This window comes from Anomaloglossus baeobatrachus, chromosome 12, assembly GCF_048569485.1.
Source record: "Anomaloglossus baeobatrachus isolate aAnoBae1 chromosome 12, aAnoBae1.hap1, whole genome shotgun sequence".
In the NCBI taxonomy this organism is placed as follows: Eukaryota; Metazoa; Chordata; class Amphibia; order Anura; family Aromobatidae; genus Anomaloglossus; species Anomaloglossus baeobatrachus.
The window spans coordinates 74,672,848-74,691,857 of NC_134364.1; the positions used below are offsets into that span (position 1 = coordinate 74,672,848).

A 19,010-nucleotide genomic window follows, 5' to 3' on the forward strand; every position below is an offset into this window, starting at 1 on the left:
ATATACCAGGAGGGGGACAGCATATACCAAGATGGGGACAGCATATACCAGGATGCAGGACATATTTACTAGGAAGTAGCCCAAGATGGTCGACATTTACCAGGATGGGGGGGACATTTTACCAGGAAGAAGCCCAGGAGGTACATTAGAACAGGATTCAGGACATTACATATGTCTATATAGGATTTAGAATGCTAAATGTGTACATACATATACAATATATACATGGGGGGCCCCAGGTCCAAATTTTGCACCCGAGGCCATCGAACTCTAGTTACGCCACTGTGTATGGCATTAATAAGCCTGTGCATGTTTTGCTGCATTCACCATGTGTGGAACGGCACCAGTTCAAACTGAAAAAATGACGGCCAAAGTTTAACTTAAAATTTATGATAAATCCAGAGCAGAACTTTTTTTTTTTTCTGGAGCCATTTAATTTTTCCCTTGCATGACATTAACCCATAATAAAAACAGTAGGTGTCATGTAGGATAAAAAAAAAAAAGAGAGCATGCCCTAGAGAAGTCAGACCCGGCTTTCTCTATGTGAGGCATGTAATGACACACAGCCCTGCTCTGCTGGTGCTCAGACTGTCAGCCACTACTTTGTAAAGTAGTTCAGAACCATGTGTCATTAGAGACCCCATCAGCAGCTTTCATCTCAAGGCACTGTCAGCTCCACTTCACCCCCCCCCCTATAGCACACTGTCAGCAGTGCTTTACTCTCCCTATAGCACACTGGCTGCTGTGGGATGAGAGCTGCAGAGGTGTTTATAAAGACACGGTCATAATTCTGCCTGAGTGACAGGTCAGCCGTCTAACCTTGGGCAGGGGTGTGCTGAGCTGTCAGTATTGTGATGGACACTTCAGCCGTCCAATCGGAGGACAGGGCATTCTGAGCTGTCACTATGGTGATGGACAGCTCAGCTGTCCAGTCTTGGGCAATGGTGTGCTGAGCTGTCAGTCAGGTGATGGACAGTTCTTCTGTCCCAATCAGAGGCTGGAGCATGCTGAGCTGTCAGTATGGTGATAAATAGCTCAGGCATCAAATCAGGGCTGGGGCGTTCAAGGTTTAACTCGGTGATGTCTACGTGTCTGTTGTTCCTGCGCTCAGTCTGATCTATTGTTTACTTGACCTTGGACCTTCCTTCTGACGATCCAATTGCCTAGAGTAGGGGTGGGCAATTAATTTTCCCATGGGGCCGCATGAGAACTTGGGATGGTTTTAGAGGGCCGGACTAATATAATTAGCTCAGTTCTACCCAATACTATATATAGTATATATACTATCCCTTCATAAACAAACAGTAAGTTAAACAATACAAAGATTCAATGAAAATGTGGGGGGCATAGACATTATTGGGGTCAGTAGGGGGGAATACACATTACTGGGATCAGTAGGGGGCATACACATTACTGGGATCAGTGGGGGGCATACACATTACTGGGATCAGTGGGGGGGGCATAGACATTACTGGGGTCAGTGGGGGGGGGGCATAGACATTACTGGGGTCAGTGGGGGGGGGCATAGACATTACTGGGGTCAGTGGGGGGGGCATAGACATTACTGGGGTCAGTGGGGGGGGGCATAGACATTACTGGGATCAGTGGGGGGCATACACATTACTGGGGTCGGTGGAGGCATACACATTACTGGGGTCAGTGGGGGGCATACACTTTACTGGGGTCAGTAAGTGGCAGACATTACTGGGGTCAGTGGGCGGCATACACATTACTGTAGTCAGTAAGTGGCATAGACATTACAGGAGTCAGTAGGGGGCATACACATTACTGGAGCCTGTGGAGCATACATACTGGCCCTGGTGGCCTGTGGAGCATACATACTGGCCACCAGTATACATACTGGCCCTGGTGGCCAGTGGAGCATACATACTGACAGTGGTGGCCAGTGGAGCATACATACTGACAGTGGTGGCCAGTGGGGCATGCATACTGACAGTGGTGGCCAGTGAGGCATGCATACTGAGTGGTGGCCAGTGAGGCATGCATACAGACAGTGGTGGCCAGTGGGGCATACATACTGACAGTGGTGGCCAGTGGGGCATACATACTGACCGTGGTGGCCAGTGGGGCATACATACTGACAGTGGTGGCCAAAGGGGCATACATACTGACAGTGGTGGCCACTGGAGCATACATACTGACAGTGGTGGCCAGTGGGGCATGCTTACTGACAGTGGTGGCCAGTGGGGCATACATACTGACAGTGGTGGCCAGTGGGGCATACATACTGACAGTGGTGGCCGGTGGGGCATGCATACATACTGACAGTGTTGGCCGGTGGGGCATGCATACTGACAGTAGTGGCCAGTGGGGCATGCATACTGACACTGGTGGCCAGTGGGGCATGCATACTGACAGTGGTGGCTAGTGGGGCATGGATACTGACATTGGTGGCCAGTGGGGCATACATACTGGCCCTGGGGACGCTGAGGGCACAGGCAGGCAGCACTACAGCAGCAGAGCCTGAGGGCTCCTCTGACTGCCTTCTCTGAGACCCCTGTGTGTCTGCGCCCTCCATTGCAGGCACAGGGGGGGACCTGAGAAGACACAAGCGCTGCTCCCCCCTCCAGCAGCCACTTTGCACTCTCCCTGCTGCTACTGGTGCACTTACCTTAGTTTGCAGAACAGACGTTTTTGAAGTGGCCGCTGTGGAGATGAGCCGGTCACATGAGGATCCCTGGGTAGAAGGGGCAGGCAAAGGGGGTGTGGCCAGCATTGACAGAGCAGGAAGAGGGGACAAGGGAGGCATCCGAGGAGTGTGTGTGTCCAGCATTGAGGGGGCGTGGACGACAGCAAAAGGGGACGTGGCTAGCAGCATAGATGCCATAGAAGGCATCCATAGAGTGTGATCAGCATCCAGAGGGGGCATGACTGGCAGCAAGAGGGGGCGTAAACGGCAGAGTGGGGGCGTGGCAGCTGCTTATCACTGCACTGCGGGATACATAGCTCCCGGCAGTAAGAGCGGGGCTGTGGCATAAAATCGTAGTTCAGGCCACGCCTCCAACTCTCAGCAAGACGGGCGGGCTGGTCACAGACAGTAGGCAGGCCGGATCTGGCCCGTCCCTTGCCCAGGTCTGGTCTAGATTAAAGCTATGAGAAAAAAGTAGTAGGTCCAGTACATATGAAAAAAACTCGTCTTTTATTCCAACATCATAAGAGACTTAGAGGTTATCCTCGAAATGCGTTAATCTGGACTATCCTGACCTGTTTTTACAAGTGTATCTCTGTATCTGAACCTACTTTTTTATGATGTTGGAATAAAAGATGAGTTTTTTTGAGTGTGCTGGACCTACTACTTTTTTCTCATTTGGATCCCTGGAGGTGATTGTCTGTGCACTGGGTACAGGTGAGCTGGTCTTTTTGTTTTTTTTCTAGACTAAAGATAACCCGCTACCTTCCTGGAATTTTGACCTCAGACCATGATCTGACTACGCCTTTGTCTTACCACTTTGTTTATTGCTATCCCTCCTGGTATCTGACCCTGGACCTCTTGATTACCCAGCCTCATGGCTAGCCTGCGAGTAGTGAATAGGGTCACAGAAACACAGTTCTGCTAACCTTCCTTCACCAAATTCTAGAGGAAAAAACTGTGGAAAAAAAGAGCGCAATAGGGTCTTACCCCGGTAGGAAGGGGGGGTGAAGAGGGGTGGTCAAACTCATCTATAGGGGTTGTGAAAGTCACAACTCCTATGACAGCATGTAAGTAACTCCGAGTCACGGCAGCGGTCCCCAAAACTGCAGATAACAGAGAGTGGTAGAGCAGGGTATTTCCAAGCCGCGCCAATGACTACCAGATCATGAAGATTTGAAGATCAATGTAGCTTTATTTGTGCACTGGTCAACGCGTTTCAGGAGACTCTGCTCCCTTCCTCAGGACAGTCAGGCAAAGAACATTAAATCTCTGATTTAATGTTCTTTGCCTGACTGTCCTGAGGAAGGGAGCAGAGTCTCCCGAAACGCGTTGACCAATGCACAAATAAAGCTACATTGATCTTCAAATCTTCATGATCTGGTAGTCATTGGCGCGGCTTGGAAATACCCTGCTCTACCACTCTCTGTTAGGCTAGTTTCACACTTGCGTTGGACGGGATCCGTAGCATTGCGTTGTGTGACGCATGCAACGGATGCGTTGCATATAGTGGCACAACGCATGCTACAGATTGTACAAAATAACGCAATCCGTTGCAGTTTTTTTTCCTTGACTTTACACATCTGAGCATGCGCAGTTGTGTAAAGACAGCTGCGTTAACAGAATCCATCAAATGATGCATTCTAACGGAATCCGCCACCATAGGTATCCATTATAAAAACAACGCACGCTTAACGGATTACTGCAGGTTGTGTTTTTTTGACACTCCGCCAAGCGCAGAAAAACGTTACATGCTGCGTTCCATCCGCTCGACGCAGCGTCAAAATAACGACGTTGCGTCGTCCAGCGGATGCAACGCAGATACTTGCGTTACAGTGCGTCATCCATACAAGTCTATGGAGAATAGCGCAGTGCGTTAACGGATTGCGCTATTCTCCATAGTGACGGAATGCGCTGAACGCAAGTGTGAAACTAGCCTAATTCACCAAATTCTAATCACAGTAGATGATGGCAGTGAGATCAGTGGGAAGAGCAAGGTTGAGCGTCGTTACATGTCTAACAGGAAAAAGCTGAGTCTGAACTTCTCTGGGGGCGTGTTCTTTTCATAGAATCATAGAATATTAGAGTTGGAATGGACCTCCTGGGTCATCTAGTCCAACCCCCTGCTCAAAGCAGGATTCACTAAATCATCGCAGACAGATTTCCGTCCAACATCTTTTTAAAGACTTCTGAAGGAGAACTCGGAGCTGCCGCCCCACCACCGTGCGGAGCTGCCGCCCCACCACCGTGCGGAGCTGCCGCCCGACCCACCCCACCTACTGTCTCCTCCCCAAAATCCTTTAGAATGTAAGCCTGCAAGGGCAGGGCCCTCTTCCCTCTGTACTAGTCTGTCTATTGTAACTTGTATATGTGTTCTGTATGTAACCCCCTTCTCATGTACAGCACCATGGAATCAATGGTGCTCTATAAATAAATAATAATAATAATAATAATAATAATAATAATAAAATAACCTCTCGTGGCAGCCTGTTCCACTTGTTGATAACCCTCACTGTCAAAAACGTTTTTTCTAATATCTAATCTGTGTCTTCTCCCCATCAGTTTCATCCCATTGCTTCGTCTTTTTTTGTGAAAATGAGAATAAAACTGATCCCTCTGCAGTGTGGCAGCCTTTAAGATATTTGTAGACAGCTATTAAGTCTCCTCTCAGTCTTCTCTTTTGCAAGCTAAACATTCCTAAATCCTGTAACAGTTCCTCATAGGAAATGGTTTGCAGTCCAGTCACCATTCTGGTCACTCTTCTCTGAACTTGCTCCAGTTTGTTGATGTCTTTTTTAAAATGTGGTGCCCAGAACTGGACACAATATTCCAGATGAGGTCTGACCAAACAGGAGTAAAGGGGGATAATGACTTCACGTGATCTAGAATGTATGCTTCTGTTAATACATCCTAGAATTGTGTTTGCCTATTTTGCTGCTGCATCACACTGTTGACTCCTGTTCAGTCTGTGATCTATTTTCCCCCCTACATGACACTTTGTATGACGATGACCAATCATAAGTACAGAGAAAGAAGGACAAGCCCCACAGACAAATCCCTGGTAATATCCCCTTGGACGTTGCCTAAATTAGAATCTAAATTTTGAAACCAAATGAGAAATGACAGGAGAAAAACAACGCTTTATTCAGCTCTGCAGCCAATATTCCATGATGTGTCCGGTTTAATAAGGGAAAACTTGTGAGAGGTCGTCTTTAACACTTCTGCGTACGTTGATTGTATATAACATCCATTGAGCAAGCTTTTAAACAATACCGTCAGTACACTCGTCACCCTACATGACAAAATCCTGGTATATCAGTAATTTATTCCGCAAGTAGTCTGCACATTGCCTAATGAAACTCGCAGCCCTGACCAGGCCGAAGTGCAGAAAAATAAAAATAGATAAATGGATCCACAGGGAGTGGAGGAGCGAGAGGAAGAAGATAAGTGGAGGGTGAGGACAAACAGGGTCTAATACAGGAGCTTCAAAGCGATTTCCTAATGTAATGGTGGCCGAAACACTTAGAGATGGTCTATAATGTTACTACCTGTTATTGATGGATCTCGCTGACCAAAAGGCAAAACTTGTAAATAATCTCACAGGCCATTTTCCGCCCAGTGAAAATCATAGGCCCAGCTTCCCGTAATCCTCAGAACCCTTCCTGTGAAATAGCCCCCTGCCATTTGCAAAGAGCCTGTCTCTGTGCTTTACTCTGTGCATATATAATTAGGGAGTTATATTTAAAATCAATACACAATCCTTCAGAAGACATTATGCTTTTAAAACCTTAAACTTTCCATTGATTTTTAACTATTTTATGTGCCCTGAAATTAACATGTAATTTCTGAAAACTTTCGCCCTGATGTAACACTTTCATACGGCCATAAGTCATAGGGCTTGTGCAGCCCCGGCCAACAAAGGCTCAGGGGGGCCCATAAAATCTCTGATGGGCGGCATCTGGAGACCAATGTGTCGAATGTTGTATGTTATTGATGCATTTTACACAAATTGCATGTTAATAATGATGGTGTTTGCTTTTTGTTTCCTTTTTAATAAGAGCTATGACCTATCTAGAATATGTAATTTTTTATTATATTTATGTAGAAATACAGTTATAAATATGTATTTAAGTCTAAAGTGTTAACCATGCAATTTTTCTCTTTGTTTTTAAGTATTTTGTGCAGGTAAAAAGTGAAAAAAAAAAGTGTAACAAATGGTGTAAATTTGGCTCAGATACCGTATTTTTCAGTTTATAAGACGCACCCCAAATTTGAAGACGGAAAATAGGAAAAAAATAATTTTTACTGTTAAAATTAAGGTCCGTCTTATAATCCTAGGGTGTCTTATATTAGCTGACCAGGGGAAAGCGGTGGTGGTGGAGCGGGTCAGGAAGGTCTCAGGAGGCAGGGTCAGCGATGCTGCGGGTTAGGAAGAGGGGGTGTCACAAATCAGGAGAGTCAGTGGACCAAAGGTCGGCAATACTGCAGGCTCGTGGGATGTTGTGGCAGCGGGTACCATTGATCTGCCAGAGTGCCTATGGTTGACATGATGAACTTGAGGAAAATGGCCGCAAAGGTGGCGCGTGCACAGATTGGCCTACGTGGCCATTTTCTTGAAATCTATTGCGTCAACCGCCGGCAATGCAAAGCAGCCCGCAGGCAGATCAATGGCGCCAAGCCCTCAGTATCGCCGACCCTGCGCCACCACTGCCGCCCCAGTAAGACATATCCAGATTATAAGACACACCCCTATTTTACCCCCAATTTTGGGGGAAAAAAAGTGCATCTTATAATCCGGAAAATACGGTATTTACAATAAAATAATGCAATCTGTGCAAAAAAAATTGCACAAGCACAGACAAAGGTACACTGCCACACATTTGGTGGGGTTGTAACAAACTATCCAACTTTTGGACTCAGGTGTTTGCGACCTACAACCAAATGGCAGGAGAAAGTGTAACTCCTTCCATTAAGATCGCCCTTCTGTCTATTTTACCCGGTTCACTGGGATGCCAAAAGAAGCGCCTGTTGCGGTTCTTTTTGATTGCGGCCAGAGCAGTCATTCCACGACACTGGAGGACCACAGTGACCCCCGGAATAGGGGAATGGCTGACAGAGTTAACGCATCTTTGTCACATGGAGGAACTCTCCTCTTGGGTATCGGGCACAAATGAGAAGTTTACCAAACTATGGCAGCCGTGGATACTGTTCAAGGAGTCCCCTGCATTCAGGAGCCTGTTCTAGTGACAGTGCATAAACAACCCCCGTCTTACCTCCCTCCCGCAACCCCTTGTATAAGTCCCTTCCTTTTCCTTCTCCCCTCTCTTCCTATTCTGCTATCTACTCACTCTATATCTTGACCACTTTTCTAGTAAGGTTCTTCATATAGACAGACGGGTCTAGCCCTTTGGAAGTAAAAGGTGACAAACAGTAACCTATGAATATGGAATAGTCACAGATAACCTATCAAAACACGGGTGGAAATATATTCTTGTCAGTAATGTATTATGTAGATTGTATAAACACCAAGGGTAGCGGCCCACCTACGGAACTTGAAGTGGCTAATATTCTCTGATTTTTCTCTCTGTATGCTTGTTATGTTTAATCTGTTTCTGTTATGGAAATCTTTAATAAAAACTGATTGGTTAAAAAAAAAAAATTCCACAACCTTAACAGTAAATACCCCTTAGATAACCTAAATCTCTGTAATAAGGGTTTTGCCATGCAGATCCGTGCACACACTTTTGCTGTCTACAATAGCTCGCAATGTGAACATACACCTGAGCTATCTGTCCCGGTTATCTTCCAGGGAGAAAGGAGTATGCTGGTGTCTCCCAGTTTATCTTAAAGGAAAAGAAAAGGATCTGGTGTTGAAATTCCACATGAACCAAGACCCCACGTGTTAAGTGCTGATGGGCAGCTCATAATGGCTTATGGCTTCCAGTACCACCTATGTGATGTTAACACTCACATCTACCTCCCTGGTCCTGACGTCACCTCCCTGCTGTCCAGAATCCCGGATTGTCTATCAGCCATATCTTCCAACTTCTCACCATGCTTCGTAAAGCCCAATGTGGACAAAACCAAACTCATGTTTCCTCCATCTCACCTAACTCCCCTATCTGTTCTATCACATCAATTAGATCACACTGTCCAATGTACGCCAAGGTTGCTTCGGAGTAACCTTCAACTCTGTCTTGATGTTCAAATCACACACACAAGCTCTCTCCACCCCCAACTCAAAGTGTTCCGTCTAGGTGTGCGCTTATTGTCTCTCCAGTTTTTGACCCTATGTGTCCCCCTCTTTTTTGTATAAACTCTCCACTCCCGACTTCAGCATTGTATTTTGACCCAGTCCTGCCAGCCCAGACCACAGAATGTCTCCCTACGTCTCTGCCTTCTCCCTTGGTGCCTCGCACACCTGCCTTGACCCGTCAGTTAGCTGGTGCAGATCCGGGGACTGCCCTGAAGTAGCACCTGGTCACTATCTGTGGCCAAGCCTGCACTCCCCATCAGAGGCTCCAGCGAAAACCAGGTAGTCATCTAGTTACACCTCTCAAGGGCAAGCCTGGCTGGTGGCACATTGGGCCCACACCCACCATCGTCACACAATAGGTCTCCAGAGTATTCCTCATCCTCTGGAATTTTGTGCCCCACATCACGTCTGATTATCCACCACATTTGGAACTTTGGATGGAACCTGAAAACCCATTTCTACAAGAAAGCTTACAGCCTTCAATGACTCCACTGAAACCTCGCCATCAACAGAGCTGTCACAACCTCCCCCAACTGATTTTTACTCCCCATTATCCTGTAGATTGTAAGCTCACAAGGGCAGTGTCCTCTCCCTCTGTACCAGTCTGTCATTGTTAGTTTGTTTATTGTAATTGATATTTGTATTATGTATGGAACACCATTTCATAGTGCTATACATGACATAGGGTTACATAAAAAATACAAATAATCAATCAATAAGGAATCAATATGGAAATAAAAATCAATATGGAATCAATGGTGCTCTATACATAAATAACATAAATAACAATAAGTTCTTATGAAATCATTGGGTTCTGCCAAATTTTCGCCAACGTTTATGGAGACCTTAAAGTATGTTTTTGCTACCCCATCTGAGATCAGTATGATGTAGGGGCAAATGCCCTGATTCTAGTGATGTATCACTTACTGAACTGTGATAAAATCACTGGCTTTGTTGCAGATCTACCAATTCTCTGAATGCTCTCTGTATAACCCCGCCCACACCACTGATTGGCAGCTTTCTGTATCCACTGTGCATAGGCAGAAAGCTGCCAATCGTTGGTGGGGGCGTGGTTGGACTACATGGCCTTAGGTTTACTAGTCCTCTAGTGATAATCTACTGCTGGTAAAACTGAGATTTTATCCAAACTACAGCAAGTAGCCAAGTAAGTGACACATTTTTGGTGACCAACTCCCTGTACAAAAAGCTCATATTTCAACAAATGTCAGGCGGTCTTAAACAATTTTTATACAGTCCCACCTCATTCTAGGTGGAATATAATAATCCTTCATCATGTAAACTCCATGTCTCGCTGGTTATCCTGCACAAGTAGAGGTACGGAGAGTACAAATACACACATTTATTAATGGCCTGTCACATGTAGTTTCTTTAGCTAAATCTCCTGAGTATGCCCAAAGTCAAAGCTAGCAAGGTAATGCCACTTCACATCACGAGGATGATATTTCTCAATATCTCCACAGGCCAATCAAGCATTTCCCTGATAGTTTCTATCAAATGCTAATCAATTATTTCCTCACCAGCCATCATTTTTTTTAAACCACAAAGCCATTACGGGCCATTATAATTCATTCCTCGCTGCCAAACGCTGCAGACGTAGTGCTCGCAGCATGCAGGCGGTGTACAGGCTCAGGCGGGGTCACCAGAGGAGCCCTCTGCTCGGGAGACGTCATTAATACGTCACACTAATATGCCAAGCACTAGGGTCTTCACTGCAGGAGCCGAAATCCCTGGGACTCAACAACGCTACAGCACGAGAGGGCGATATCAGCTGCCATTAAACCGCTATCACCGCATGGGCAGTGCAGACGTTACGTAAGAAGGGTCCATATGACACAAGCCATGCAAGGCTCACTAGGAAAAATCTTATTATAGGGGATGTACTGTCTGAAAAATACTTATTTCTTCATTTCTTGTACTTATGTTCAAGTTTTGTTTTTTTTAAAGGGGTTGTCTAATTAAGGCATATAGAGATCACAGAGGGTCATCCGTGGCCCAGCAGTCACCTGGATTGTGTTACATCCGAATGGGCGTCACGGAATACTGTGCCCCTGCAGAGGTCACTGGTCAGTAGATCGGCCCACCTTTTCCCAAGGGTGGTCTCCGATAAGACACAACTTCAATTCATTGTGAAATATTGTAGATTTCACATTGAACTCTAAACCCACAATAGGCTGACACTTTCTGTCATTGTCCTCAGTTGTGTCTCAATGTTCTTTTGATTTTTTGGATTGCTACTTCCAATAGGTGGCGCTAGAATTCGTCTCTTTCCTCCCTGAAGAGAGAATTTGGCATTGCAGCTATGAGGCTCCTCACTGGAAGCCAGATTGGTGTGTCAGGTTTTTACAAGGAGAAACGTTTTCCCCTTAGACCCCTTTATAGCTTCTCATACAACCAGATCAGATCTCATACTTTGCACTGACGAGGGGCAACCACTCCTAAACACCGTGTCTGCAAATTGGGGTTCTGATCTGATATATATCCTAAGTTATATGAAAAGGCTCGTTAAAGGGCCACTTTTGACTTTTAGGATTGCTATTTCCAATAGGTGGCGCTAGAGTAAAGGGGGCTTTACACGCTGCGATATCGCTAAGGAGATATTGTCGGGGTCACGGTGGTTGTGACGCACATCCGGCCTCATTAGCGAGATCGCAGCGTGTGACTTCTCTGAGCATAGGGGTAAAGCTGGGCTCTACAGCCTCAAGAGGGAGGTGCTTAAGGGAAATGTAACGCTCAACTGTATCATAGATCCCAAGCACTCAAATAGAGAAAAACACTGTGGAAAGAAAGCGCAATAGGGTCTTACCCCAGACAATTGGGGAAAATCAAGGAGGGTGGTCTTACTCACCTATAGGGGTTGTGAAAGTCACAACGCCTATAACAGCATATAAAAGTATCCAAGCCACGGCAGCGGACCCAAGAGTAGCAGATAACAGAAAGTAGTAGATAGGGATGTTAAACCGCGCCACTGACTCAGCCGATCCAGGAGATTAATGGATAGGTGTTGCTTTAATTCATTACACAGATCAGGTCAACGCGTTTCGGGAGTCGCAGCTCCCTTCATCAGGACAGTCTGACAAGCAAAACACATCTGCTGTACAGGGAATACTTCCAGCAATATATACCTTACTAATGACGTCATGGTCCGCCCACTTCTGAAAAAAATCGGCGGGAATCCATGTATAGAAAAAAATGTATATGTGTCATCTCTATAACATTCAGCCTTTCTTATAGTACGTCACTTTGTCCTTGTCATATCTGTCCTGACGACTCAGAAGTTTAAAATAAATTGAATTACAAAGAAAATAAAAACATATGTTTGTGCCAAATCTATATGCGTCTCTCTCTTTTACATATGGTGTCAAAAAAAGTTCATGGGGAACCCATGTAAATGTGCACCTCAAACATCGCAACATTACCTAGAACCTACTTAGGAAAGTATCAATTTAATCAAAGCGGCCGGAATGTGATCGTATAGTCCGCCCGTACCATATGGGAGGTGACCGTCGGGATGTGTTCAAAAAACGGGAATCATTATAAGGAGTACTACAGGGAAAAAAATAAATAAAAAATATATATATAATGAAAAAAGGCGTAGCTAAGAGGATCAATTATCCCATAAATAAAAAATATATATATGTATCTACATTATGTGATATTCACTGGATAAAAAAATATATTTACATATATAAATTGGATTAATAATAATGATAAGAAGAAGGGGATCACAATAATATACCTTAAAGAACGGTGCCATTGTATGAGAGCCAAAAATATGATTAAGCCTAGGCTCCATGGCGGGAACATAAAGCAAACCAAGGACGCTATAGTGTCTTGTGTGTAAGTGCAGGTTTAAAAACCCTATCCCTATGATTGTTAAATGCCTCGACCAACCCGCTAGTGCGGGTCAAGCTGAGGGAAAGACCCCATCAATGTTTTTTAATCGGGAACCAGCGTTATATCACCATGTAATCTAGATTAATTTTATTCCCGATCTGTGGAATCGTAGAAAAAAATTTTTTATTTATTATTATTTTCTTGACTATACCCGGTTACTAAGTGTGGGAAAAATATAAACAACTATTTGGTGAAGGTATGGAAATAGTCTAAAGAGACTGAACTATGCCGTGAGGGTGAATAAGTACAACATGGGAGGAAAAATCAGGTGCACATGTCAAGATAACCTCTTTCGAGGAATGTGCGCAGACCTCTGCTGAATGAAGGTAAGGAGCTAGTGTGAACTTGAGGTTCAATCAAGTTCAAACCCGTGGGAAAAAATCCAGTGCGCATGTCAAGTCAACCCTCTCTCGAGGAAAATGTCCAGATCTCTGTTCCGTAGAAATATGGAGCTAGTATGAGAGGAGCTATACCGTGCGGGTGAAAAAAGTTCAAAATCGTGGGAACAATTCCAGTGAGCATGTCAAGGAGATCCTCTCTTGAGAAATCCGTTTCTATGGAGCTATGTGTGGTCTGTAGTGTGTCACAAAAACCTTACAACTGTTATATCTCTAGCTATTATTAAGAATACATGTATTCTTAATAATAGCTAGAGATATAACAGTTGTAAGGTTTTTGTGACACACTACAGACCACACATAGCTCCATAGAAACGGATTTCTCAAGAGAGGATCTCCTTGACATGCTCACTGGAATTGTTCCCACGATTTTGAACTTTTTTCACCCGCACGGTATAGCTCCTCTCATACTAGCTCCATATTTCTACGGAACAGAGATCTGGACATTTTCCTCGAGAGAGGGTTGACTTGACATGCGCACTGGATTTTTTCCCACGGGTTTGAACTTGATTGAACCTCAAGTTCACACTAGCTCCTTACCTTCATTCAGCAGAGGTCTGCGCACATTCCTCGAAAGAGGTTATCTTGACATGTGCACCTGATTTTTCCTCCCATGTTGTACTTATTCACCCTCACGGCATAGTTCAGTCTCTTTAGACTATTTCCATACCTTCACCAAATAGTTGTTTATATTTTTCCCACACTTAGTAACCGGGTATAGTCAAGAAAATAATAATAAATAAAAAATTTTTTTCTACGATTCCACAGATCGGGAATAAAATTAATCTAGATTACATGGTGATATAACGCTGGTTCCCGATTAAAAAACATTGATGGGGTCTTTCCCTCAGCTTGACCCGCACTAGCGGGTTGGTCGAGGCATTTAACAATCATAGGGATAGGGTTTTTAAACCTGCACTTACACACAAGACACTATAGCGTCCTTGGTTTGCTTTATGTTCCCGCCATGGAGCCTAGGCTTAATCATATTTTTGGCTCTCATACAATGGCACCGTTCTTTAAGGTATATTATTGTGATCCCCTTCTTCTTATCATTATTATTAATCCAATTTATATATGTAAATATATTTTTTTATCCAGTGAATATCACATAATGTAGATACATATATATATATATATTTTTTATTTATGGGATAATTGATCCTCTTAGCTACGCCTTTTTTCATTATATATATATTTTTTATTTATTTTTTTCCCTGTAGTACTCCTTATAATGATTCCCGTTTTTTGAACACATCCCGACGGTCACCTCCCATATGGTACGGGCGGACTATACGATCACATTCCGGCCGCTTTGATTAAATTGATACTTTCCTAAGTAGGTTCTAGGTAATGTTGCGATGTTTGAGGTGCACATTTACATGGGTTCCCCATGAACTTTTTTTGACACCATATGTAAAAGAGAGAGACGCATATAGATTTGGCACAAACATATGTTTTTATTTTCTTTGTAATTCAATTTATTTTAAACTTCTGAGTCGTCAGGACAGATATGACAAGGACAAAGTGACGTACTATAAGAAAGGCTGAATGTTATAGAGATGACACATATACATTTTTTTCTATACATGGATTCCCGCCGATTTTTTTCAGAAGTGGGCGGACCATGACGTCATTAGTAAGGTATATATTGCTGGAAGTATTCCCTGTACAGCAGATGTGTTTTGCTTGTCAGACTGTCCTGATGAAGGGAGCTGCGACTCCCGAAACGCGTTGACCTGATCTGTGTAATGAATTAAAGCAACACCTATCCATTAATCTCCTGGATCGGCTGAGTCAGTGGCGCGGTTTAACATCCCTATCTACTACTTTCTGTTAAGCACTCAAATAGGACAGAGAGTAAATGCAAAAGTGTTATTTATTGGACTATTTGCAAAACGAAAACGCCACCACAATTGGCAGGATGCCTCCTGCCACCACCAGACCTCCGAGACCCCGTCCCCACTCCTCGTGCTATCCAGGCATCCTCTTTCTCCCTCCACCTTTCCTCTGGGCCTCCCTGGCCTCCGCAACATACCTTTGAAAAGTAGACGCTGTATGGTACAGTCCTCTGACGTCTAATTCGTCCCATCAACCATTCTATCATACGGAAAACCTTGACAAAGGCCTAACATAGGCCGAAACGTTGGCTTTGCTCTATTGTGGTGGAGTTTTCTTTTTGCAAATAGTCCAATAAATAACACTTTTGCATTTACTCTTTGTGTCCTATTTGAGTGCTTGTGATCTATGATACAGTTGACTTCTCTGAGTGACGTAAACGATCGCAAAACAGGGAAAAATCGGTCATGGAGAGGTCGTCCTAAAACAAAATATCGTTTTCTGCTCAGTAGCGATGTGGTTCGTCGCTTCTGCGGCACCACACATCGCTGTGTGTGACACCGCAGGAGTGACAACCATCTCCTTACCTACCTCCACCGGAAAAGGAGGAAGGAAGGAGGTGGGCGGGATCTTCCGGCCGCTCATCTCCGCCCCTCCTTTTCTATTGGGCGGCGGTTCAGTGACGCTGCTGTGACGCCAAACAAACCACCCCCTTAGAAAGGAGGTGGTTCGCCGGTCACAGCGACGTCGCAGAGCAGGTGTGTGCGTGTGACGCTATTGTAGCGATATTGTTCGCTACGGCAGCGATCACCACATATCGGCAGTACGACGGGGGTGGGGACTATCGCACGTGACATCGCAGCGTGTAAAGCCCGCTTTAGTCTCCTTCCTCACTGGAGAGATACTTTGCCCTCAATTGGAAATTGCATAGCCTAACCCTATAAAGGACATTAGGCAACGATAAAATAACAAGTGTCCTGCGCAGTTTTCTAAGAATGCTGCCACAGGTCGATCCTACACAACTGCTGGGAAACCCAGCGATATACTGTTACTACAGCAGCACAAAATTATAGACCTGAAAAGAGAGGGGAGAAGGAGAATGTTTAGATTTTCATAGTCGCCGTATAAAGGAAGATGTGCAAGCTTTAAAGGATACTGTTTTATGCAATCCACCAAGGGCCCATTGCAGCAGTCATTGAAAATGCACTGGAAACGACAAGAAAGCATAAAAGCTGGAGTTACAGAATACAGAAGATAACTGATTATACAGGGGTTACATTTATATGGGGGAAAAAGGGTAAAACACAATTCATTTTAGTAACACCAAAGAAAGCGTCAAACACAATTATCTGACATGGGATCCGATATACAGTATGGACCTATACATGCTCAGAGTGGTCCCAATTATAGGTAACTCTGTTAGTGAATACAGTGGACATACAATATTTACTTATGTTTTCATTATTTTCTTAAAGGGAACCTGACAGCAGATACATTCTGCCCGATCTACGAACAGCATGTATCCGGCAGTGACGGTATGATGCCAGACATATATGTGTGATTCTGAAACAGCAGTGTTTCTGGGGAAAAACATACATTAGAACCTGCCATGGTCCGACTAGCTGTACAGGCAGGTATCAACGGCTTTTCCCCTAAACACGCACAGGGGAGAGACCTGTCAGTCCAGGGGAAGCCTCCAAGGACCCGCTTGTTCAATAGTCTCCCTATACACGCACATGGCAGACACCCATCAGTCCAGGGGAGCAGACAGGGTGAAACCATCGGGGACCCGCCTGTCCGATTAGTCTCCCTGTACACGCAAGTGGCAGACACCTATCAGTCCAGGGGAGCAGGGAGGGTGAAGCCATCAGGGACCCGCCTGTCCGATTAGTCTCCTTATACATGGAAGTAAAGATATTGGTGGACAAAAGAAAAACGGGTATATGCCGCGCTTAAAAACCACTGAGTTGGAAGTGATATAATATTTCTTTTTTATTTACAGCATTCCTACGCGTTTCAGAGACAACAGACCGTCTCCTTCTTCTTTTTTTTTTTTCCCTGAAGAAGGAGACGGTCTGTTGTCTCTGAAACGCGTAGGAATGCTGTAAATAAAAAAGAAATATTATATCACTTCCAACTCAGTGGTTTTTAAGCGCGGCATATACCCGTTTTTCTTTTGTCCACCAATATCTTTATATCGTGCCTACGGGGCCGCTGCTTGAACCACGCGGACACTCACATGCCTTTGAAGGAGTTGTGACTGGCACAACCCCACCAGGTGAGTGTTACTGTACCTTCTCTAACATCATATGTTATATCGGGTAAGACCCTATTGCGCCCTTTTGTCTCCCCATTATTAGTTTATACATGGAAGTGGCAGACACCTATCTGTCCAGGGGAGCAGGCATGGTGAAACCCTCGGGTCCCGCCTGTCCGATTAGTTTTCCTATACACGCACTTGGGAGAAACCTGTCAGTCTAGAAAAAGCCGCCAGGGACCCGCCTGTACAATTAGTCTCCCTATAGATGCACACAGGAGAGACCTGTCAGTTCAGGGAAACTAGCTGGGTGAAGCCACCGAGGACCCGCCTGTCCGATTAGTCTCCCTATACACGCACATGGCAGACACCTATCAGTCCAGGGGAGCAGGGAGGGTGAAGCCACCAAGGACCCGCCTGTCCGATTAGTCTCCCTATACACGCACATGGCAGACACCTATCTGTCCAGGGGAGCAGGGAGGGTGAAGCCACCGAGGACCCGCCTGTCCGATTAGTCTCCCTATACACGCACATGGCAGACACCTATCAGTCCAGGGGAGCAGGGAGGGTGAAGCCACCGAGGACCCACCTGTCCAATTAGTCTCCCTATACACGCACATGGCAGACACTTATCAGTCCAGGGGAGAAGGGAGGGTGAAGCCACCGAGGACCCACCTGTCCGATTAGTCTCCCTATACACGCACATGGCAGACACCTATCAGTTCAGGGGAGCAGGGAGGGTGAAGCCACCGAGGACCCACCTGTCCAATTAGTCTCCCTATACACGCACATGGCAGACACTTATCAGTCCAGGGGAGAAGGGAGGGTGAAGCCACCGAGGACCCACCTGTCCGATTAATCTCCCTATACACGCACATGGCAGACACCTATCAGTCCAGGGGAGAAGGGAGGGTGAAGCCACCGAGGACCCACCTGTCCGATTAGTCTCCCTATACACGCACATGGCAGACACCTATCAGTCCAGGGGAGAAGGGAGGGTGAAGCCACCGAGGACCCACCTGTCCGATTAGTCTCCCTATACACGCACATGGCAGACACCTATCAGTCCAGGGGAGCAGGCGGGGTGAAGCCGCTGGGGACTCGCCTATGCATTTAGTCTCCTATTAAACACAAAGCGCAAGAGTCTTTAAATTTACCAAAATATAGAAATACCCCATAGACACCGTGATACAAATGTATAAAACATTTTATTTTATAGTGCACAGGGTATTACAGTACATATAAATTAACAATCATGAAAAACCAGATTGAGTAGGTGAGGGAAGAGGGGAGACCCCCACGTGACCCAGGAATTATATCAAAGTTGTGTCGGACCTGCTGAGCCAGATGATTACAACACTCGACGAAGCATTGTGACGAAACACGTGTTGGGACGTCGGTCCCCACGTGCCCTCCAGGATTCTCGGACGCTTTAACTGTTTGTGGTAAGCCTGTATGCCTCATTAATGATTGATTTACATGATACTGCTTGGGCACTTTTTACCTTTTCCTTGTAAATTGGTATTGAGTGATAACAGTGCCTTAGTAGGTCTTTCCGTCCATTGTGCAGCTCCATTTATCGGCCCTTTGAGTTATGACCTGATTTAAGGCCATAGGCCCAGGCCATGGGTTCTGGTATCAGCTGCCCAGTGGATGGTTTTGTCCCTACATAGGATTATCCTTATGGTCATCAGG

General features: G+C 45.3%; 1 protein-coding gene across 3 annotated transcripts in view; it reads right to left on the minus strand.

Annotated features, from left to right (window-relative positions):
- The window catches only part of CDIN1 (CDAN1 interacting nuclease 1), a 466,853-nt gene that overhangs the window by 198,321 nt on the left and 249,522 nt on the right, over nt 1-19,010 (minus strand). For all 3 annotated transcript variants that reach the window (XM_075331123.1, XM_075331124.1, XM_075331125.1), the window contains one exon: nt 16,215-16,264. In XM_075331123.1, the coding sequence (XP_075187238.1) occupies nt 16,215-16,264 (50 nt within the window). The remainder of the gene's footprint in view (nt 1-16,214; nt 16,265-19,010) is intronic.